Source organism: Mesoplodon bidens (genome assembly GCF_964165515.1).
Source record: "Mesoplodon bidens genome assembly, chromosome: 17".
Lineage (NCBI taxonomy): Eukaryota > Metazoa > Chordata > Mammalia > Artiodactyla > Ziphiidae > Mesoplodon > Mesoplodon bidens.
In genome coordinates this window covers 4,515,998-4,540,154 of record NC_138174.1, presented here as the reverse complement: position 1 = coordinate 4,540,154, position 24,157 = coordinate 4,515,998, and the positions used below count along the sequence as shown (strand labels likewise).

The 24,157-nt window shown below is 44.9% G+C and overlaps 1 protein-coding gene across 3 annotated transcripts in view; it reads right to left on the bottom strand.

Annotated features, from left to right (window-relative positions):
- The window catches only part of WASF3 (WASP family member 3), a 92,593-nt gene that overhangs the window by 22,437 nt on the left and 45,999 nt on the right, over positions 1-24,157 (bottom strand). For all 3 annotated transcript variants that reach the window (XM_081214711.1, XM_081214713.1, XM_081214712.1), the window contains exons 3-4: positions 17,814-17,956; positions 154-288 (exon numbers count right to left, since the gene is read on the bottom strand). In XM_081214711.1, coding sequence (XP_081070837.1) covers positions 154-288; positions 17,814-17,946 — 268 coding nt within the window. In that variant the 5' untranslated portion in view covers positions 17,947-17,956. The remainder of the gene's footprint in view (positions 1-153; positions 289-17,813; positions 17,957-24,157) is intronic.

The window sequence follows — 24,157 nt, the reverse complement described above, 5'->3', positions numbered from 1 at the left end:
GTTGTGGGTTTTCCCCCTCACTGTTCTTCTAGGAAAAGACAACATGAAGTAACAGCATAGGACCCCAAGGAAGCAGCAGGAATTACCCTGCGATTAACCACTCCCGTCCCGTCCGCATCACTTCCAGCTCACGGCTCTCATGCAATTACTTACCCTCTTCCACTGTTGAATCCAGCTGGGTGACTTTGACAGCAAGGCGATCAATTCTGTCTTGAAGAGAATTTGCTCGGATGTAGAAGTTGTTGGCCTCATTAAACAACTCACCAAATATGTCTTCAGCATGTTTGCCTGGAGAAGGAATGCATGGGGAAGGCCACCTGGTCAGAACCCACATTCTCACCCAAGCCAAACTCTAATCTCAACACATGGGGTTTTGTGCAAATGATCACAAAAATAAAGTATCACAGTCAAAGGCCTGTAGAATTTTTCAAAATTTATTAGGAATATTCACACATATCTGAGACTGACCCAAAGTTGTAGAATTTTAAAATGCCCCAAAATAGTATAGAATTTTTACTTGATTGTTACATGAGCTATCCCACAAGTTGCTTTCCATTAAACTTCTTTAGGAAAAACTACTCTCTCATTTTGCATGCTTTATGTATAAACATCTCAGGACCTACGGTTTCTTTTTACTTCCCAAGGTAATTCAATAAATCATGTTGCTTTCTAAACTTAGGATTTTACCTCATTCACAATTGGAAATGTTAGCATCTTATATGGTGCCGACAACTTTCCAATGGCATTAACTTCTTCTAATTCATATTTCAAAATCTCGGTATACAGTGCTGACTCTGGCCCTCCCTAAAAATTGACATGTTGAATTCTGAGTTAAATTTTTCTCTATGGATCACCTCTTCATGCTTGTGAGTGCTAGACATACTTCCCAATTTTTCTTAAAGTGTAATTAATAACATTTCTGAAAGTTTAACAAGCAAGATAGGAATCAGTATCTTCTTACGATGAATTTCCAAATCCAAACGCTATTCCTTTATTCACTCAACAAACATTTAGTAACTGCCTACTGAGTGTACAAGGCACGCCTGCATCCTCTCTCCCTGGACAGAGATACCTTTTTTTTTTTTTTTTAACTAGACTTCATTTTTTAGACAGTTTTAGGTTCACTGAAAAACTGGGCAGAAAGCAGAGAGTTCTCATGTAACACCTGCCCCCCACACACATAGCCTCCCTGCTATCAGCATCCTGCACCAGATGGCACGTGTGTTATAACTGATGAACCTACACTGACATGTCATTATCACCCCAAGTCCACAGTCTACATTAGGGTTCACTCTTGGTGTAGTACATTCTATGGACTTTGACATATATATATGATGACGGGATCCACCATTATAGTTCTCCTACAGAGTAGTTTCATTGCCCTAAAAATCCTTTGTGCCCCAGCTATTTACCCCACCCCATCTTGGCAACCACTGATCTTGCTTTTACTGTCTCCATAGTTTTGCCTTTTCCAGAATGTCATAGGACTGAAATCATATAGTATGGAGCCTTTTCAGATTGGCTTCTATCACCTAGTAATATGCACTTGAGGTTCCTCCGTGCCTTTTCATGGCCTGATAACTCATTTCTTTTTGTCCCTGAATAACATCCCATTGTCTAAATGTAACACAGTTTTATTTATCCGTTCACCTACTGAAGGACATCCTGGCTGCTTCCAGTGTTTGGTGATTATGAATAAGCATTTGGGTGCAGCTTTTTGTGTGGATCTAAGTTTTCAACTCGGGTAAATACCAAGGAGCATGGCTACTAGATTCTACGGTACGAGGATGTTTAGCTCTTTAAGAAACAGCTAACAAACCTATCTATAGATCAATCTCTAAAATACGGTTCCTTTTAGTAAAACATATTTGAATAAAGCTTTTACCTTTGAACAACAACAACAACAAAAAGAAACAGCTAAACAGTCTTTCAAAGTGGCTGCACCATTCTGCACTCCCACTGGCAATGAACACGAGTTCCTGTTGCTCCACACCCTTGTCAGCACTTGGTGTTGTCAGTGTTTTGCATTTTTGCCATTCTAATAGGTGTGTAGTGATATCTCGTTTTAATTTGCACTTCCCCGATGACATATGATGTGGAGCATCTTTTCATGTGCTTGTTTGCCATCTGTACATCTTCTCTGGTGAGGGGTCTGTTCAATAAACAGTCTGCACACAATTATATATGTTTTTAAATACTGTAACTAGACGTGGCATCCAGAGTTAATGTTTGTTTGCTGCCTTGTCAACTCTTTCCTGAGCGAGACTTGTGCATGTCATTACCTCATAAACATCTCCACATGGATGTCCTGTAAGAATCTCAAAGCCAGTACAAGTTCTCATAGGAACTCATGTTCACCTTAACTCAAACGTGCATCCCCACGTGGAAAGGCACCGACCACCCCAAAAGAAGCCCAAGCGAGAACAGAGTCCCCCGTGACGGCTCCCTCCCTGCAGGGCCACTGACACCAAACCTCGGCCCCTTACGCCCCCCAACCCCTCGGGGGCCCCCCAACCCCTCAGCTCTGGCCCTCCTTGTCTCTCGCCCGAATTACATCAACAGCTTTGTTCCTCTGCCTCCAGACGGACCTTCCACCCTCAAATCCCTGCAGCACGCTGCGGCTGCGCCGACCCTGCACGGCTCCCAGCAGCCTAGCGCCACCCCTGAGGCTCTCAGCAGGACGCGGGGGCCCTGTGCACCTCAGCTCTGCCCCGCTTCTGGGCTCCAGACGGACGCACTGCCGAAACCCGCCCCACGGGCTCACAGGCCCTGCCAGTCCTCCTCAGGTTCGAATCCGCGCAGTCACCTCGCTCAGGAGACGCTGAAGGCCGCTTACGGCTCAGAAGGTTCTACGTGGCCCGGCTCACCTGCCTCGCTGGCCCATCCCCTGCTTCCCTCTCCCTCCCACGTCCCACGAGGACCACACCGGCCCCTGCTGATGCTCAGCTGCGCCGGCCACGCCCGCTCCTTCTCAGGCTCACACCTCCTGTCCCTCCTGCCTGGGCCACTGCTGCCATCCAGGTCTCGACCCAAGGTCACCTTCCAAGGGAGGCCTTCTCCAGCGACTACAGCTAAACGGCCATCGCCTCCTGCCCACACTCACAGACGTAAACAAACACACACGCAGCCCGTCCCTGCCGTGCTATATTTTTCTCCCGAGCACTTACCACCACGTAATAAGTTACACACCCATACTTATTCATCCTGTTTCCTGCCTGGCTCCTGCCACTAGGACATACGATCCAGGAGAGGAGGTCTCTCCTCGGTCTGTGTGCTGCTGTTTCAGTCGCCAAGGCCTAGGGTGTACCTGGCTCATCACAGGTGCTCAAAAAGCGTTTTGAATAAACGAATATAAATGCATACACTTAAAATCAATCCTTCAAGATGCAGACTGGGGTCTGTGAGATCAGAGGCCCCTCTCTGTGTTCTCAAATACAGTAAGTCCGCTACATACGAACCTTCAAGTTGCGAACTTTCAAAGATCCGAACACGCGTTCCCAGGTCCAGTCATGTAAGTTAGTTCATGTGTCTGGCGTACACTGTCACATGCGTGCGTCCTCTACAAGTGGTTGTGCTTCTGTGTACTTTACTGTGCAGTACTGTATAGAGTACAGTAGTATAGTATCTTTATTTCAAGCCCAGGATGTCCAGAACCAAGTGTAAAAGCAGCAATGATGTGGCTGGTTCTACTGTACTTTTCAAGGTACTGTACTGTAAGATTAAAAATGTTTTATTTTTTGTGTTTGTTTTTTATGCATTATTTGTGTGAAAAGCATTATAGGGCTTCCCTGGTGACGCAGTGGTTGAGAGTCTGCCTGCTAATGCAGGGGACGTGGGTTTGTGCCCCAGTCCGGGAGGATCCCACATGCCACAGAGCGGCTGGGCCTGTGAGCCATGGCCACTGGGCCTGCGCGTCCGGAGCCTGTGCTCCGCAACGGGAGAGGCCACAGCAGTGAGAGGCCCGCGTACCGCAAAAAAAAAAAAGTATTATAAACCTATTACAGTACAGCACTATAGCCAACTGTGTTAGCTGGGTACCTAGGCTTTGTTGGCCTTATGAACAAATTGGACTTACGAACACACTCTCAGAACAGGACTTGTTCATATGTCAGGGACTTACTGTACCCAAAGGACGCCTCAGTCACAGGACGCATCACATGCCCCTATTCTTGTCTTTATTGACGGAAGCTCTTTAACGGTGTGAGCCATGCCTTATCTGCATTGCTTCTCTGCACTGTCTGTGCTGAGCCCGTGCTCAGCATCTCTTGAATAAAAACACATAACCTGTACCAGTGTTTTCTTGTTAACAAGGACACAGCAAACAAAGGCTCCCTGCTCATGTAAGTTTGGGAAATGCTGGACTAGAAGGATTAAACATGTATCTATGCCTCAGGGCATCTTAAAATCTTTAATACACTCGTGTGTGTTGGGATTCTGCAGAAGCCCCTAGCACACCTCGTTTTCAAACTGACTGGGCCTGGAAACACCAGTAACACCTTTCAGAAATACTGTTTTCTGAAGCCCATTTGGGAAAATGCCTGCCCGTTCACCGGGATGACCTGTAGACAAAGCACTGTGTTCCGAATGCTTTAGATCCAGGTCTAGTGGCTGTTTATTTAGAACGTCAGACACAGTCCAAATGGAACCAACTAATTTTTGTTTTTCTACTTGCCCATTCATGGTTAGAAAACGAAAGATTCCAGTGCAACTCCAGAAGAACCCTTTTCCCTTCAACTCTGCAGAAATCTAATTAATAGGGACAGCATATACCAGCAGGAGTACAGGCATATACAGCACAACCTCTTGCAGAAGAGACATCAGCGTTCTCAAAGCACAGCAAGCACTGCCGAGAAGCACACTCTGCTAGACGCTAAATAAGTTGAAAAGGGTCAATAACACGGGCCCCTTACCTTCGATGCTTAACCCTACTTGAAAAAAACATGCAACTGCTACTATACTCCCATTGGAAGTTCTCAATTTATAAAAAGAAACAGAAATTAAAGACTTGCATACTTAATCTTTTCCAGCTGCTGGAAGCTGACAAGCGACTAAAGAGAAGGAAATGGAAGAACTATATTTTCCAATGAACAAGAATAAAGTGTTGCAATTACAGCGTTCAGTTTTGCAAACGGCAACTTATTCGAAAAGCTTAATTGTACTCACTCTTCCAGTGGCAAGTCCAATAATAGCTAAACTAAAATAATTCTGAATTGAAGACCACACAGAGGTAAGCACCATCTATTCATTCTTTACTGACAAAGAATCCATTTACAGACTTATTAGCACCACCATGAGCTTATGTCCAAGTGTGTCAGGTCATGAAGTACGCCTCCCAACTGCCAAAGCATCAAAATTATGTGCAGATTTTCCGTTGTATTTAGGATTTTCGGGAAACAATCAGTGTGTCTGTGAGAGTCCTTTCGGCGGAACAAGGAACCAGTCATAACGAGGTCCTTCAGAAATTTTAATCCGTACACCTAGCACCTCGATCTTGGGTTCGTCACGATTTTGGCTTTCCATTTTCCACTAAAAGGAACGAGGCTCCTTGAAAAAATGACTGGTTCTAGGGATGAGGGTGAAAAAGTACAAGATACGCTTACAATATCTTGGTGTGCTTTTCAAAAAAATTAAAGAAGTATTCAGAGAGTGGTGGGGACATGTCAAAAGGACACAGCAGCCAGCATGAAAGGGTCCCACTGGCCAAGTCTGGGGAAATGTGAGCACTAAGACAAATAATCAAGATGATGGTTTACAATCCATGGAGTAAGAGTCCATGAGTCCATACTGTTGTACATAAACAATTGAATGAATGAATAACAGGGAAAGAAGTGGAAGCACTTACATCCGAATTCCAACTAATAAACGCAGAAGAAAGTAGGGAATGACACAAATCACCATTCTGTAACCACCCCAATAAGAAGTGCTTTGGCCAAGAATCATCCATGGATGCTAAGACTGCTGGGTAGAACTGGGATAGAGCATAGTCTCAAAGCGTCTCCCCATAAGATACTTACTAATTACACAGGAGATAAAACTTTACAGTAGAGAAACCCACAGACAAAACGTTAACCAAGCAATCAGAGTTCACAGGGGCAGTTACGGGACAAGCCAGTAACGTGTGCTTCCAGACAAAATGCCCTGAGTAGGAGGTGTCAACCCTCTGTGACAGTCCTGAGAACATCTTAAATCTAGTCATGAGGGAGCATCAGAAGATACAGACCAAGGAATGGTCCATAAAACCATGGCTGGTTCCCCTTAAAATGTCAAGATGTCAAGTCATAAAAGTCAAGACAGACTCAGGAACTGCTCCAGATTAAAGGAGAAAGATAGAAATAGATATGTGTTTGTATATATAAGAACGATGTACGTATGTGTATGCATGTATGTACACACAGAGACACAGGAGGGGACACAGGAGGAGAAAGCAGGGCAGGAGGAAAAGAGAGGAATTTCTGAGAAAAAGAAAAGATGAGGTAAAATAATACATGGGTGAAAGTTTGAGAATTCTTCGTACTCTTTTTGACCTTTTTGTAAGTCTGAAATCATTTCAAACTTAAAAATTAAAAAATAAATTTATTACAGTGTCTGTAATAAAGTCCAACTGCTTCTGAATTCCATAAAATAATGTCATAATTATTGGGCCCTAAGTTATTTTTTTTCCTTTTTAAAGTTTCACTTTTTTCCCACTACGAAAGTAATCCATGCTTACAAGAAATGTAGAATATGGAAATGTAAACAATAGGAAAAACGGCCCAAAGTCCAATCTAAGACAACAACAGCTAACACTCATTTCTTTTGTCTTTGTTGTATTTATAAGTATGTATAAAAGTTAAAAAAAAAAAACATAGTATACAGCGTGATTCTTTGAAATGTCTTTGTGGGTATATAAAAGCAACACAAGCTCATGGTAGAAAATTTGCAAAACTTAGAACAATAAAAAGTAAAAAATGTCACGCATAGTTAACTACAGTGAACTTTTTTGTATACTTGTTTACAATACTCTTTCTAAGCATTTTATAAGAACTAAGATAACAGATGTTGATTGTTATGCATTTTCAGCTTATTCAGCAAATATGTATCAAACACCCACTGTGTACCGGGCGCTATACTAGTCGCTTGAAGAAATACAGCAATGAACACAGCTTTTATTATATACAGACAATACCACACAGGCCATAAATAAACAGACAGTCCATCGCATGACAAGTGGTATGAAGAAAACAAAGCTGCAAGAGAATATGGTAGGAAATGGGTGACACTCAGGTGGTCACAAAAGGCCTCTCTGAGAAGGTAACCTTTGAGCGGACGGTGGCTGGAGGTGAGGGGGCACCTTCCAGGCAGAGACAGGCTGCAGGTGAGGACAGCGTCAGGGAGGGGGCGAGCGGCGGAGGAGGACGGAGACAGGGATGTCCTTGCCTTGCGGTGGGGGGACCCGAGTTGGGCGGGCAGGTCCCACAGGGCCCCCGTACAGCAGGGCTGGGGCAGCTGGGACCAGAACTGCGGCAGCAGAGGTGGGAGCGTGTGTGCGGATTCAGCACACATTGTGAAGATGCAGGAGGAGAGAAGGGAAAGACCACGGCAGCTGGAAGAGCAGCGCCCCCACCTGCTAGGATACATGGGGGGGAAGAGAGAAGAAAATCCTTATTTCGGTTTCATCACGCTGCACGTGAGATGCTTCCGTAAGCAGCTGTACACACAAGTTTGAGGTCTGGGGAGAGGTCGTACGTTTGGAAGCCGTCAGCGTGAAGGTGGTATTCGGGCCACGGCGGATGCGGTGGCCTGGGGACGGGGAGCAGGGGAGGGCTTGGGGCCACATCTTGGGGCCGCATGGAAGGAGACAAACACAGAAGAGCTCGTGAGGCGAGAGACACCCTGAGGGTGCTGGCCTGAGACAGGTAAGGAAGCCCTCCAGGACCGGGAGGGAGTTATCAGGGGTCGAACGGTGCTCAGGCATCAGGCCACACGCCTGAGACGGAGCACTGGACTTAGCAACGTGGGCGTCACTGTGGGTGACACTGACAAGCACAGTCTCGGGAAAAGATGCAACAGAACTTCACTGAGGACAAGAGACAAGGAGGCGGGTAAAGGCAGGAGTGGTTCTTCCAAGGAAGCTTGCTGCGAAGGGAGCAAGAAGTGGGGCGACGGGGAGAGGATGACCTGAGGGTGATGTCTCAGTATGTTAACATCCCGTAGGCATGATGCGGACCGGGTGGGGTGGAGGACACGGGAAAGACGGGCTTAACCCAGTCCTGGAGTGAGTCCTGGGGCCAGCACTGTAGAGCAGGGTGGGCAGGGCGCTGGTGCACAGGCAGATCAGAGTCCTGACCTGGCAGGAGGCGGGTGTTTGGTTCTCCCCTGAATGCGCTTATTTTCCCAGTGAAATAAGCAAACCACCAGCTCAGAGTTTGGGGTGCAAAGAGAAGATGTGAAACAGGCATATCTGGGCGGGGAAAACTAATTAGCGAAGGAATTACAGCAGGACTGCTGAGCAACCCCGAGTGCCCACCTGAGGAATGCTCGTGATTTTACACCTCTCTTCTTTTCTGATATAAGCATTTAAAGGTACAAATTTCCCCCTAAGCACCTCTTTACGTTAATCCCACAAAGACATTGGTGATTTTGTGTGTTCATTACCCACACAGTTAGAGACAGTTTGCAATTTCCTTTTTGATTTCTTCTTTAACCCAAGGAGTTATTTTAGAAGCTATTGCTTGATTTTCCAATATGTGAGAATTATCTAAAAAGGTTATTATAATTATTTTCTCATTAACACCATACTCTTTATGGTATCAATCTTTTCAAATGTATTATTTTCTGGCTAAGCGTATGTCCCATCTTGAGGAACATTCCATGTGAACTGAACATTAGAAGAATGTGTATTCTGCAGGTGGGAGTTTAGTGTGCTGTAAAGGTCAATTAGGTCAGATTGGCTGGGAGTGTTGTTCAAAACTTCTATATCCTGGTAAGTTGTGATTCTCAGAATCTGTCTGTCTTCCCAAATTATGGGGCCGCGGTTTGTCCTGTGACCTCAGTTCTCTGATGGATCTAAGAGAAGCTGGTGGATTTCGGTCTGTTGAGCTCTTTTCCTGTTATGCAGGCGGGAGTGGTTTCTAAGTTCCTGAAACGTCGGGCTGGAGTCATCTGTGGATCCTGTTTCTACTAACTTCTCTTTCTCTTAATTATGAGTCATGCTTTTCTCCTTCCCCATGTGTCTCCTATTTTAATTTTTTGCTGGACAACGTGTGTAAAAGACTAGTCAAGAATGAAGTAGACAGGGCTTCCCTGGTGGCGCACTGGTTGAGAGTCCGCCTGCCGATGCAGGGGACGCGGGTTCGTGCCCCGGTCCGGGAAGATCCCACATGCTGTGGAGCGGCTGGGCCCGTGAGCCACGGCCACTGTGCCTGCGCGTCTGGAGCCTGTGCTCCGCAACGGGAGAGGCCACAGCGGTGAGAGGCCCGCATACCGCAAAAAAAAAAAAAAAAAAGAATGAAGTAGACAATGTTTACTCCTATGAAAGGTGCGACGTCAAGGAGGAACACGACTGAACTCAGGACGCTGGTAATCACAATCGTGGACCCGAGAGGAGAGTGATCATGGTTAGGACAACTTTAGAAAACAACATTAAAATCCTTGAAAATCTTCCCTCTAAGTTTTTAGATGATAATAACAGTGCAAATCACAACCATCAGAAAGACACCTGTAAGTCACCGAAGACACGTTACCATAAGCCTACGAACTCATGAAGTGGGAAGAACACCGATGACAAAAGCAGGGAGGTTTGACGGCGGGCCCGCGCTCCACCTGTGCTCTGGACAATTAGTCTACACTTAAACCCTGCCAGGTCGCAGCCCGTCCAGGGCAAGGAGAAGTGAGAAACGGCCCCCTCGTCATTTCTTCTGTTAAGGAAGTGTTTCCGATGTTCCAGGTGGGGCGGTAAGTGCTCGGATTCCCAACAGTCCTGCCTTTGTGGGGGACTCTTATTACACTCACCTCCAGTTCTACGGCTGACGGAGTTGTGCCTTATACTTTCCTAAGTACACATTTCTCTTACCTCTCTTCACTGGCTTCCTATTTTTATCCACAAGTCATGCAAATACTTACCTCAGATTGAAGCAGTAAACTTTAAGAAGTTTAAAGTTGTTTAAACTTTGACTGTTTCTTCCAGTCAACTCTGTCCACTACATCCATACGTTTTCTCTTAAAGTACCTCAACCCAGCCTTAACCTGCATGGAACTGAACTTATGATCTATTTCTTGCATATACTGTGTCTACATCTTCCCTTTCACTTCAAAGATCCCATTTGGCTAAAAACATCCAAGAAATCTATTCAGTGCATGCCTTCAAAATACTTAAATCTCTATTCTGACTAGAACTGCACTTGGTATAATCAATTAATACAACCCTGAATTTCAGATCCAATTACATAGAGCAGATGTATTACACTGCAAGCCCTCAAGGAAGCATTTTTATGACGATTTGGCATTTGGTTTGATACGAGACATAATACATACCGTAAGGAGTAGCAATAAAAATAATAATCACTAATTAAAATCTGAGAAGAAAACAGAACTTCTTTCTCATTTATACAAGTACTCAATGTAGAAATTAACAGAAAATAGATTTTGTAATAACTTTTTTCCAGAGACTCACGTTTAAAATTAATGGAGTCTCAAAATTTTATACCATTTGTAAGAACGATCTTAGCTCTTTGTGAGAAAGTCTAATAACCTATAAGAGTAAGAAATCTTTAAAAAAAAAAAAGGTGCCAAAAAAGACGAGCAAGGTATGTACCAGTTTTATGCAAGAATTATGACAGTGACTCCCTGACAAAGAAACATACGGTTATGTCCAACAGCAAGATAATGGTTAATGATACTGTATCAATATAACACAGTAATCTCTAGCTATTAAAAATGTCTTAGAAGAATCAACAAACATGTTTACTATATACAACTGAGTATAGGCTACAAAACCGTATGTATGAGGTATCACTTTTATAATGATATATACAAAGCATTTTCACTGATTTCCCCTGATTAATAAAAAAATTTGTAATTTTTTTCCTTTGTGTTGTCCTGTGCTAAGTTCTCTATATGACCTTATTAGTACCATCAAATATAACCAAAAACTTTGGGGCAGGGGAGGCACCTAAGGTCTAACTCCTTTCCTTGTGACATACTCTTAAGAAAGGAAAAGGAAGACAGCTATAATCACAAGAACGAGGTGAAAGAAGTGGAAACCAGCCTGGGAGGTATTGAAATGGATTTGCGTCATCCTTGGCACAAATGCCCTATTTCCTTTTTAAAGCAAATTATATTAAAATTACATTATAATATCAGTAGGAATTTGATTGCAAGACACTGTAATTTTAATTGAGCAACTAGCTGATAAGAACAAGAGCACTCAGATAATTAATCAAGGAAAATGATGAAAAAGCACCCCTGATTTAATGTTAATTGCTACACTAAACTGTCATTATTTGAAGAAAAATATATCAATATTCCATTACTGGAAAACCAAGTGACACACTAATTTTTTTTCAATGAAGTAGAGTTGATTTACAATATTATTTTAGCTTCAGGTATACAGTATAGTGATTCAATATTTTTACAGATTATATACTCCATTAAAAGCTATTATAAGATAACGGCTGCAATTCCCTGTGCTGTACAATATATCCTTGTTGCTTATCTATTTTATACCTAGCAGTTTGTATCTCTTAATCCCATACCCCTATCTTGCCCCTCCCAGTGGTTACCCACTGGCTTGTTTTCTATATCTGTGAGTTTCTGTTTTGCTAGATACATTCATTTATTTTTTCGATTCCACATATAAGTGATATACAGTATCTTTTTCTGACTGACTTATTTCACTAAGTATAATGTTCTCTAGGTCCATCCATATTGCTGCAAATAGCAGAATTTCATTCTTTTTTATGGCTGAGTAATATTCCACTGTATATATGTACCACATCTTCTTTATCCATTTCTCTGTCAATGGACATTTAGGTTGCTTCCATGTCTTGGCTGTAGTAAATAGTGCTGCTATGAACACTGGGGTGCATGTATGTTTTCATTTTTCCTGGATATAAACCCAGGAGTGGAAGCGCTGGGTCATATGGTAGTTCTATTTTTAGTTTTTTGAGGAACCTCCATAGTGTTTTCCATAGTGAATTCACCAATTTATTGATACATCCCCACCAACAGTGTACATATCCTCGCTGACATTTGTTATTTGTAGTCTTTTTTTTTTTTTGCGGTATGTGGGCCTCTCACTGTTGTGGCCTCTCCCATTCTGGAGCACAGGCTCCGGACGCGCAGGCTCATCAGCCATGGCTCACGGGCCCAGCCGCTCTGCGGCACGTGGGATCTTCCCAGACCGGGGCATGAACCCGTGTCCCCTGCATCGGCAGGCGGACTCCCAACCACTGCGCCACCAGGGAAGCCCTATTTGTAGACTTTTTGATGATGGCTATTCTGATAAGTGTGAGGTGATATCCCATTGTTTTGATTTGCATTTCTCTAATAATTAGCAAAACTGGATATATCACCCTCCCAGACTTCAGACTATACTACAAAGCTACAGTAATCAAAACTGCATGGTACCAGCACAAAAATAAACACATAGATCAATGGAACAGAATAAACAGCCCAGAAATAAACCCACACACTTATGGTCAGTTAATCTACAACAAAGGAGGCAAGAATATACAATGCAGAGAAGACAGTCTCTTCAACAAGTGGTGCTGGGAAAACTGGACAGCTACATGTAAAAGAATGAGATTAGAACATTTCCTCACACCATATACAAAAATAAACTCAAAAATGGATTAAAAACCTAATTGTAAGATGTGAAACCATAAAACTCCTAGAAGAGAACATAGGCAGAACACTCTGACATAAATCACAGCAATTTTTTTTAATCTGTCTCCTAAGGCGAAAGAAACAAAACCAAAAATAAACAAATGGGCCCTAATTAAACTTAAAAGCCTTTGCACAGCAAAAGAAACCACTGACAAAATGAAGAGAATCTATGGAGTGAGAGAAAATATTTACAAATGATATGACTGACAAGGAATTATTATCCAAAATATACAGACAGCTCATACACTCAATATCAAAACAAACAACCAACCCAATCAAAAAATGGGCAGAAGACCTGAACAGACATTTTTCCATAAAAGACATACAGATGGCCAACAGGCCAAGTAACACACTATTAACCAAAACCACTTTAAAAAGTGGCTTTCCTTCTCCCTCCCACTCCCCTCCCCACACCGTCACTCATATTAGAAGTTAGCAACACTCAAAGGAAAAAAATCTGAAAACTACTAAACACTAATTTTTTATTTTATTGGACAAAGCTCTGAAAGTTTTTGATACTTATTCTCTAATTATAAGGCTGTTCAAGTTACAAATTTCCTCTTCTTCATGTCTGTGACTGTTCTTATACTCAATACCAATAAGCAATATTTTTTCATTGAAAAGAAACAATTCCCTGAAAAGCCTGGGAAATATCTAATTCTGACAAAAATTTCTGGCCCTTTAAAGTCAAGGGTCTAGTTTGGATGTAGTGGGAGCACCGTAACTGGTAAAAACCTAAAGATTTCCCCAAAGTTACATAGAGTCACTGGGGCTTCAAAGGCCTATCTGGTACCAGGACCAGGTTCTCTTGTTTGATGTAAAGTTATTTAAACCCTCATGACCCTGAACTGTTCCCCCATAGATGTGATGAGAGTCAGAATGATCTGGTGAATCGGGCCCTCAATTGCTAGTCTTCCTTTTTGGTAAAGACCAAAGAAATTCCTTCTGGCCCCTTGGTCTGTTCTTCCTTCCTTAGACCCACTAGAGAATTAGTTACTCTGGATTACTGCAGGAGGACAAGTCTCCCAGGACAAGTCTGCTGCTCAGGCAGGTATGACCACTCTAGGGTCAAGGCAAATCCCTAAAGTTCCCCTTGGGATTCCCCCAAGATGGCATTTGTAGACAAAGTCTAGCCTCCCTCACTTGCTGTATCACTTACAGCAAGTTCAGATGACTGTACATCACCTGTCCTAATCTGGGGGTGGAGGCGCTGGGGGCAGGGTGGGCAGGACCCTATGAATGATGGTCAGAAACTCAAAGGAATAAAAAAATAGCCTCTGTTTTGACTTTATCTTGAAAATTAATCCTCAGTAACAGACGAATTTTAATATTACAGACTCATACTTTCCCTAAAACTTCACTTTAAAAATAACTGATGAATGATTAGAAAATTAGAAAACAACACAAAAACTCTACTCAGTGCTCTGTGGTGACCTAAGTGGGAAGGAAATCCAAAAGGAGGGGATATATGTATATGTATGGCTGATTTACTTTGCTGTACAGCAGAAAGTAACACAGCATTGTAAAGCAATTATACACCAATAAAAATTTAAAAAATCTATTTATGCCCAGGAAAAAAAAAGAAAAAAACATTGTTTTATTGACTTATAAACATTCTTTTAAATTCTTATTTTCCTTAACAATTTTAGATGATAAAAATTTTTTTGCATATACCTTTTCTCATCTCCTATATTTCCACTCAGTGGGAAAAAAACCTACAAAAACTAAAGATTCACCCAAAATGTAGATGTCGCTCATCATGTACGGGAGTTTATGGCAGGTCATAAGTGCATGTTGCCTATCGTATGACCATATTGACGTCAATTATATATGCTTTTGTAACTTCCAAGTAGGGACCCAGCTGACTTTATTTACTGTATGCTGCACCTACAGGGGCACCGAGTGAATAAACAGGAATAAATAAATCACTGGTTATCAGTAATCTGCTGCTCCACCACCAATTAACAACCATCCTCGTTTTCTGAAGTTGCACCCTTGGCTCTCGCGCCCCCGTCCTCCCTGGGCGGCGAGCACAGGGCACCTGGGCACCTGTGAGGGTCTGCCGTGAACCGGCCACGTGGCTCCTTGACCGGGCGCAGGGCCATCAGTGCAACCCTCCTGCCTCGCCGGCCCGGGGCCTCGCTCGTGCCCAGCGCCTGTTTCTCTCCCTGCGCCCTCCTGCCTTTCTTCGCCCGCTGGCTTCCTCTAGCTCCTTGTGGCCTCCCTCCATCCCCCACAATAACCATGCAGGCCTGCGATGGCCACCGGGACCTCTCGGTCCTGGGCCACACCCCAGCGGTAGATCCCACGATAAACGAGCACACGCGCTGTGTCTTAGTTCAAACTTCCCGACAGAACACGACTGGCCCAGACAGGCTTTTCGATCCAGACACGCAGCATCTGACTTCGTAGGTCACCCCGATCACAATCCCTGCAGTGATTCCTAGCATCTTCTGTTCAAGCTCCCCCAGTGATTCTAGCAGAGAATCAGGGCTGAAGCAGGCTGACTGGGGTGGACCGTGCTTGAGGCCAGGACCCATGCCTGGTCCACTCATGAGGCTAGAGCGGGATATGTGTACAAAACACCACCACAGGGCTTCCTTGGTGGCACAGTGGTTGAGAATCTGCCTGCTAATACAGGGGACACGGGTTCGAGCCCTGGTCTGGGAGGATCCCACATGCCGTGGAGCAACTAGGCCCGTGAGCCACAACTGCTGAGCCTGCGCGTCTGGAGCCTGTGCTCCACAACAAGAGAGGCCGCAATAGTGAGAGGCCCACGCACCGCGATGAAGAGTGGCCCCCGCTTGCCACAACTAGAGAAAGCCCTCGCACAGAAATGAAGACCCAACACAGCAAAAATAAAATAAATAAATAAACTCTTACCCCCAACATCTTCAAAAAAAAGAAATAGCAGAAAATTTTGAATTAGGCATGAGCATGAATTTAAAAAAAAACATCACCACGGCCCCAGTGGTGCACTGTTTCCTACTGCTGCTGTAACAAATTTTCACAACTTTAGTGGATTAAAACAACACAAAATTACTATCTTATAGCTCTAGAGATCAGACGTGTGAAATGTTACCACGGGGCTGAAATCCAGGCGCTGGCAGAGCTCTGTTCCCTCTGGAGGCCCCAGGGGAAAGTCCAGTTCCCGGCCTTTTGCAATGTACAGAGGCCACCTGCACTCCTTGGCTCGTGGCCTCTTCTCCTGTCTTCGGAGCCAGCGACGGTTGATGGATCCTCCTCCCATCCTATCACTCTGACACTCCTTCCTCCCACTGTAAGCCCCCGGGATTACACGGGGCTCACCAGACAGCCCAGGATAACCTCCTTCTCGTGAGGTGAGCTGACGAGCAGCCTTAATCCTCCCCTTGCCCAGTCACACAGCACATCTGCGGGTTCCCAGGGTGAGGATGCAGACATCCTCCGAGGGGCTGTGATCATTCTGCCTACACACGGACTCTACAGAACAAAATGTACCCTGCGGGTAGTTGCACTTAGAAGAGACTATGGCCAAGCAGGCACCTCTGATGTAACACTGTGCACGAGACACGGTGTGATTATTAAAACCTTAACGGTTCACGTTGGTTTTCATCACTTAGACCTTATGCCAATAGACGTTTCAGCCATAAGAAAACAAGAGACTAAAAAAACATTCTTACGGAGATACATGAATGCACACAGAAATACTTTCACCCTTCAATAATTTACAAGGTATCCTCCTGTAATTATATGAATTTATACATTTTACCAACTATTACCAAAAATCAATTATAATTAGTTCAGATTCCAGAAGAAATCTATTTTGAAGCACATTTTAAGCAATTTCCAAATTACTTTTGTTTAGCCAATGATTATAGACATATCAAAAATATATCAATAATGATGTGCTACAATTCTTTTAAAGAAAAAAAAATACTCATCCATAGTGTTTCTTCTTCAAAACAAATAAAAGCACTTGAGTTTTTTTTCAAACCACTCTCTCCTGCTTGATGAAGCCAGGATGTGAAATTTCATGGAGGATTTTCTCATTATTAACAGAGGTTCTGAAAATTTAACTGTGAAAACCTGTCATCCAAAATGCAGTGTGAACCATCTAAACCGAAAAGGAGTGGGACGAAGTGAGAAAATAAGATCACGACGTAAATGTAAAAGTTAGGGAGAAAGACTGCAACTTCAAAAAGCTTTGAAGGAAAAGCATTTTCATGCATATGTGAGTCTTAAGATATGGAATATTTCTTGGGTATTTCATATTAATGTTCAAAATTAGAGTAACAGGAAGTCCTCCCTTACGCTTGCGTTTGCTTATATTTCTATAATCTGTGTATGTAATGTGTACATGGCACTGCATATGCGTAACCATCAACTCATCTGCTGACCTCAATTTGGAAGTCAATACCTGCATTTTAACCTTTAGTAGGTTAAAATCAGCAAGTCTCACTAGCTTGGGGCTTGATTCTTTGATTCATTTGGAACATTATTCAATCAATGAACATGTACTGAGCCTCTCTTCTAAAGCCGGGCATATCATCGGTGTGACCTAGTTTTCAATTCATTACACTGAAAAAAAATTAGTCCTGTCCAAGTTTAATGCATAATTCACGTTTTTTAAAATGCCAATTATTTTACCCTCGTTTTTAATTAGCTTTTAAAAATGAACACTACTTTAAATCTACACATTTGGTGGTACCTAGTAACTTGTGAACTGGTCAATGCTAACTTCATCACACGAAGCTGGTATCACCAGACCAGTGAGGGGGCCACAGCTGACTGCACGCTGGGAAATTCAAGAGGGAGGGTGGGCGGGAGGGAGGCTCTCTCCTTCAAAGCTGCAGCCTCTTCTCTGGACAATCACATAACTATTGAATCGAAATCAATTTGCTAAATTTGTTAAAATTAATATGTCACTGGTAATCAGAAGAAAGGAGACCCGAGACAAGAGCGCTCACTCAGACTGCTCAGCTGGCGTATGATGGCGGCCAGGGTGCTGTTGGTCACACACTCGAGTTCACTGGGGATGCCCTCGGGCAGGGCTCCCCGGCACAAGTGCCGGGGTTCGATGTTCCTCTTCACTAAAGGCATGGCTCACAATCTGAAAATTTAAAAAGACAGTTTTAAAAGCTCATATTCACATTTTAACAAGCCTAGAGTTTCAACTCCCGGGAAAACGGACTCTTTTCCAGGAATCTGTATTATCCTATCATTTCTATGTGAGAGAATCGGCTCAATATGCAACAGATGTTGAATTACTTACATGAATGCCATAGATTTCAAAGATATATGGACAGCACAATCCTACTTTTGTAGAAAAAGGATGTACGCAAGATTTCCAGTTAAGCATTAGCGACTGAATACGTGCATTTTTACCTTTCCCCCACTCCGCTAAAATGACAAGAGAGAGGAAAGGCACAAGCCCACGCGTACTAAGAGAGGAAAGGACACAACAGCCCAGAACCATAGGCAGAGCTTACAGACTAGGACACGGGAAAGGCCGAACCTGGGCTGCAAAGGGTCACCGGACACTCGGGAAAGCCTTCGCCATCACCCTGGGAGTTCAAGCCACTTCTCTCCTCAAAAAGTACATTATACAGCCAAGGACATCTCAGCTTTTCGTGGAAGGAGGTATATAGAATTTCAAGCCTACCACGTATGCAGCAAATCTACTGCCCCCTACAGCAGGAGAAAACCCAATGACTGGGACACACTGCCACCCTGACAGGGTGACCACAAGGCCCAATTCACAGGAGCAGCAACCGAGAAGAGCCAAGGAGCCTGGTGGCGTCTGAGCAATGAAACCGGCCCCGCAGCCGCAATCTGGAATTCTCGTTACAGGAGACAAATAATACCTTGTTTAAGTCACTGTTGCTGGGTGTTCTGTTACTGAATTAAATTTATCCCCAACTGGCACCACGGCTCACCTCAAGAACCCGGAACTAGCGAGGCACACGGTAAATCTTTCTTTCCTTCCTCCCTTCTCCATTACCTCGGTTCACGCATCCCATAAACACCTGCTGAGCACTGACCCAACACCGGGCAGTGTGCAAGGTGACGAGGACCCAGTGGTGAGTGAAACAGACAAGGCCCCACTCCCCTGTGGAAGTGAGACACCGGTCCAACCGCCCAGGTCAGTGGACTCAGGTTATGAAACCCCCTGGGGGGCCCTAGGCAGCCTCTCTGTGGACGTGACTGCTGACCTGAAATCAGAAGGGTGGACAGGGTCTATCTCACAAGGGCTCTAGCAGAGGGCGAAAGTCGGGGGCAGCTGTAGAGGAAAAGCTCTGCTCAACTGGCCAGTGTTTTTATTGACTATTTCCGCCTCTTGCCCATTAAGGTGCTGGCTGAGCTCACCGACCACACCTTCCAACCCAAATACTACTTCATCCACCAACCTAGGTGCACAGCCTGTGGTACATCACTTCACCCCTCCATGCCTTCCTTTCCTCCCCACAACACGGGGATCACAACGGGACCTACCTCACGGAGTGAGGACTTCATGTGTTATTACACAAGAAACCACTTAGAACAGGGCCTGGCATGTAGGGACACTCAAACAATGTGACAGATTATATTAATTTTATTATATCTCATACGTTGTTATGATGTTAATTCTTACTCTGATTCTAACAATAAAAAAGGAACAGTTCACTGGCTGAAAATAAGGCTGAACCACAGAAGACGGATAACAACATCTACATTAAAATCATGTCTAAGAACATATATACACTATTATGTATAAAACAGATAACTAATAAGAACCTGCTGCATAGCACAGGGAACTCTGCTTCACTTTGCTGTCCAGCAGGAACGAACACAACACTGTAAAGCAACCATGCCTCAACTGAAAAAAAACAAAGAAAGGAAGGTAGAACTGCACGTAACCGCAGTAGCCATGGATCCATCAAACACTGAGCACCAACTGCGTACCGGCCCGATGCTGATGTCTAACACCTTCACAAGTTCAAGTGGGAGACTGAGAGGTACCAAAGGAGAAGAGACTGGAATTATCTAGAAACGGGAAGAAGTGAGGAGGAGCCCCTGACCCTTTCAACTGAAAACCTGCTGGGCCTCCTTCCGTGCAGACATTGCGGTGTCCACTGGGCAGGGTGGGTTTAACAGGCCTCAGGATGCTCTCACTGGCCTTCCAAGGCCATCCCGTAACCCACCCACATCCAGAACATCAGACTGGGATGTCCCAAAGCCACATCACTGATGGGAGAATATCTGAGTCCTATTTAGGGGACTACTTTGGGGAAGTCGGGCAGCCAAAGGAACTGTTAAAGTCTGGTTCATCTCAGTGATGTTAGCCATACTTCTACATCCGTTCCTAAAACTGTTTTTCTTAAAGTATACATATGCTGACATTAGGAAGACATAGGCACTGTCTCCCACCCCATCCTTAAACATCTCGTGATTATTAAGAATAAGAAAGGGGGGCGTCCCTGGTGGCGCAGTGGTTGAGAGTCCACCTGCCGATGCAGGGGACACGGGTTCGTGCTCCGGTCCGGGAGGATCCCACATGCCGCGGAGCGGCTGGGCCCGTGAGGCATGTCCGCTGAGTCTGCGCGTCCAGAGCCTGTGCTCCGCAACGGGAGAGGCCACAACAGTGAGAGGCTCGCATACCACAAAAAAAAAAAAAATTAATTAAAAAAAGAATAAGAAAGGGACCAGGTGGTGACGAGAGAATCTTTATATGCATAAAAATAAACTAAAAATTTCCCAGGGTGCCAGAAAAAAGAAATGATGTCAAAGAAGAGGTACACATCCAAGGAAAGCGTGTTAAACTATGAAAATTCTAGATATACTAGTCTCTAGTCAAAAGTGTAACTATGATTTACTATGAGGTGCCATTTCTTCCTGGGAGAATCAATTAGAGCAAGAGGCTGGTAACTAGTCATAATAAACTAGAAAATCTCATAAGGCAAAAAAGAAAAATCATTAACAAACTTAATAAAAGCATAAAGTATAGGAAAGAAAAATACTGAAAACCAATCAGCAGAGACTGGAGAACTAGAAGGAAATTAGGCAACAGCAACTACAAAGCACAAAGAGAGGCAGAGAGCGCGGCGGGGCGGGGCGGGGGGCGCGGCGGGGCGGGGCGGGGGCACCGCTTCTACAGACGCAGGTGAGCAAGGGATGCGGAGGGGCCCGCGAGGCTCTGTACCCACCTGCTCAGAACGCCGCTCGGTGAGGACGGCCCGCACGTGAACGAGCTCTCGAATAAGTTCTCACGAGAGGGCTGTACAGGGGCTTGCGGTAAACATGAGCTCGGAGCCCGTGCTGTGTATGTAACATTCTCTTCCACGTCCATTTGTATTTATTCAAGATGGAATGTCCCTCTTTCCCCGTATTTTTCGACCTCTGACAGCCCCAAAACTTGCCAGTCTGACACCCCCCGGCCCACCACCCATATTTCTTTGGGTCCACCGTCGTTCAGATACACAAAATCCTAACTATACACGCACCCCGCAGACGTCCCACCTGCACGTCCAAAGCAGGCCAAGCGGTCCACACCTCCCCCTCCTTCCCTGACTCTCCGACATCAGATGTGCCATCGCGTCGTCGTCCTGGCGTATCTGGGGCTAACACGCCGTTTCCCACAAGCCGCCCTGAAAACCACACCAGCCTCTTCGGAGCGCCCCGCCCCGCCCCGCCCCGCCCCCGCTGAAGTCCTTCACGTTTACACTTGAGACACCGCCTCTGGCATCGGTGAGCTGCCTGGAGGCTCTGTGTGTCCCTGACAGACTCGCTGAAGGTGCCCCGCCTGTGATGCTATATCAGGGCACAAAAGAGAAAAGCTTAAGTCTCTACAGGGGCGTTAACCACATCTTGTCCTTTCTGGCTTCTGATGCTTCGACACCGACACCGACACCGGAGCCCACGCTCAGCCTGCAGGGGCTGCCCCCCCACCGCCCCGGGACTGGCCAAATCCTGAACTCGCCTTTCCCATCAAACCCACCAGTGCAGGGCCCTCGCCACTACCTCCGCTGCTCTCAGCAGGCCACCTTCCACCTGCCCTCATCACCCAGGCGCCAGACACCAGGGGTGACCTCACACCCCTGGAGCCCCTGAGATTATTCAAATGAGCTGCTCCTAAGCCCGCTCACCCTGCCTCACCGGTGCCTCCGTGAAAATCCACAAGACAGGCTCCTTCCCCCAGATACCCCCTGCCTCTGCCTCCCCACGGCCCTGGTGCTTCCCCGTGTGGCCCCCTCCCCTGGGAGCTGGGAGGGACTCACTCTCTTGTCAGTGGCAGTTGTCTCTGGATCCACTGGCTTCACTGTACCTTGTGTCTCCTATTAATACACCATGTTCTAAACAGTGAGAGGTCTGAGAAGGAGTCAGAAAAGGCTGCGTGTCAGACGCTCACACAGCTCCCCACTTACTACCCCAAGCACCCCACAGAGCCGGTGTGCCTGCACTGGGCCAGCGCAGAGGGCGGCTCTCCCCCCAGGGCAGACCGTACACTGCCCAGATTTCAGGGCTGAGTCTATCGACTGTTCCCCACGAAGCCCTTCACAGCCCACACCATGGCTCGAGCATCCCAATGATGCCCATATACACACACACACACACACATGTATGTCTATCTGCCCCTCCCTGGGCACCTGACCTATTGTTGTTCAGTATTTCAGCTCTAATTAATCCCAGCCTTCACTTCTCACTGTCATCACACCTAGATGTGGGGTCCCCACACCGGTCTAAATACACAAGACGACAGAGAGAGGACATGCTGCCGTCTGTATAATTTCAGAAGAGTTGCATTTCACAGCTCCTTTTGAAAGTTCTAATCACCCAGCAATGACTTTTATGGCTTTCCTGTCAGTGTGAAGTACTCTAACAGATGTATTTTTTCCCAGACAGCCGTTATCTGACACGAATCCAGTTTTGAATAAATGGAAGAGCAAAGAAGAGGTAAAGGAGAAAATGCTGAGTCAATGGATTCTCTTGAAAACGCTTTGCAATTACAGAAACAGACATGTAATGAGCGAATCCAACCAGTCACCAGCAAACAACTTCCATGTGCTTCACCATCCCATCCCTGGAACGTCCCAACCATTCTTCAAAGCCGCCCTACGTGCTAAGAAAAAAAACCTAACACTGCTAATCAAATGCTTAAGGACTATTCGAGGTAGCATAAGGTTTACTGTTAAGCCTGCAGTTTGTCCAACTTTTCTAGGAAGTGTCTCCGTTTACAGACACACCCTGGTTCACGCAACTGTCAACTAGATTCCAGGCACGATGGAAACCAGGCCAGGGCCCCTCCCCCGGAACCAGGAAGTGGGACCACCATGTCCAGATTAGTCGCTGCTCTTTGGAGCAGCAGAGATGGAGAACTCTTCACCACTTGAGAGGGAGGCTGACGGTCAGTCAGCAGCAAGGAATGAGAATGGGGCCGCTGAGAGGAATCAGCAAAGACCAGACGGCGACGGGGCTCCTGCAGACCTCAGCCCACCAGGACGGAATCTTCTCCTACGCCCCCACCCCGGGGTTGGACGTGCATCATGCAGGATGGCTCATCCAGCCTCCTCTCCTCTTTTCACACAGGCACATCCCCCATCAAACTTCTGCAGGTGGGATCCCATAAGGACACAGAATAATACAAGTGGACATTAGACGTTGATTTTTGCGTCACCTTTTCAAAATAACCCCGAGTCAGTGTGTACTAATTACACCTTCCGTGGCTTCCTTACAGGCTGTATGGAGGCTCACGTGAAAATGTGTGCTGGGCAACAAAATGTAAGATACTAATGATCTTATTACTTTAATATTAATATCACATTCATTACTAAAATAAGATACTTAATATTTCCCATCTAATTCTACTTATTGTACAATTAACCTAAACCTGAATTTTTCCTGTACTTTTACTCATTATGCAACTATATGTCTGCAAACTGGCATTTAACTTCACCAAGTAGTACTCTTGTAATTAAAGTCAAAGGATTAAAGAATTTTAGAATCATGTCAATGTGCTTTCTACTTTCACTCAAACTTCCCTATCTTCCAATAACTTATTTACCCCCTTTTTAAAATTCCATATACTGAAACTCTTCAGTTCTCCTACAGCATGATTAATTGGGATGCTTATTTTTTCTTAAAAAAATTATAGAAGCAATTCCACAGATGTTTAAAATAGTATGAAGTTCTCAGAATGTCCCTTTCCACGGCCATTCCTGTCCACGTGAACCATCTGGAAGATCTCTTTCGGGCAAGCAGTCGACTTCGTAATACAAACACAATGAGTGGATTTTTCCAGATATCCTACTGCTGGTGGTTTTCATTGTGTTCAGAG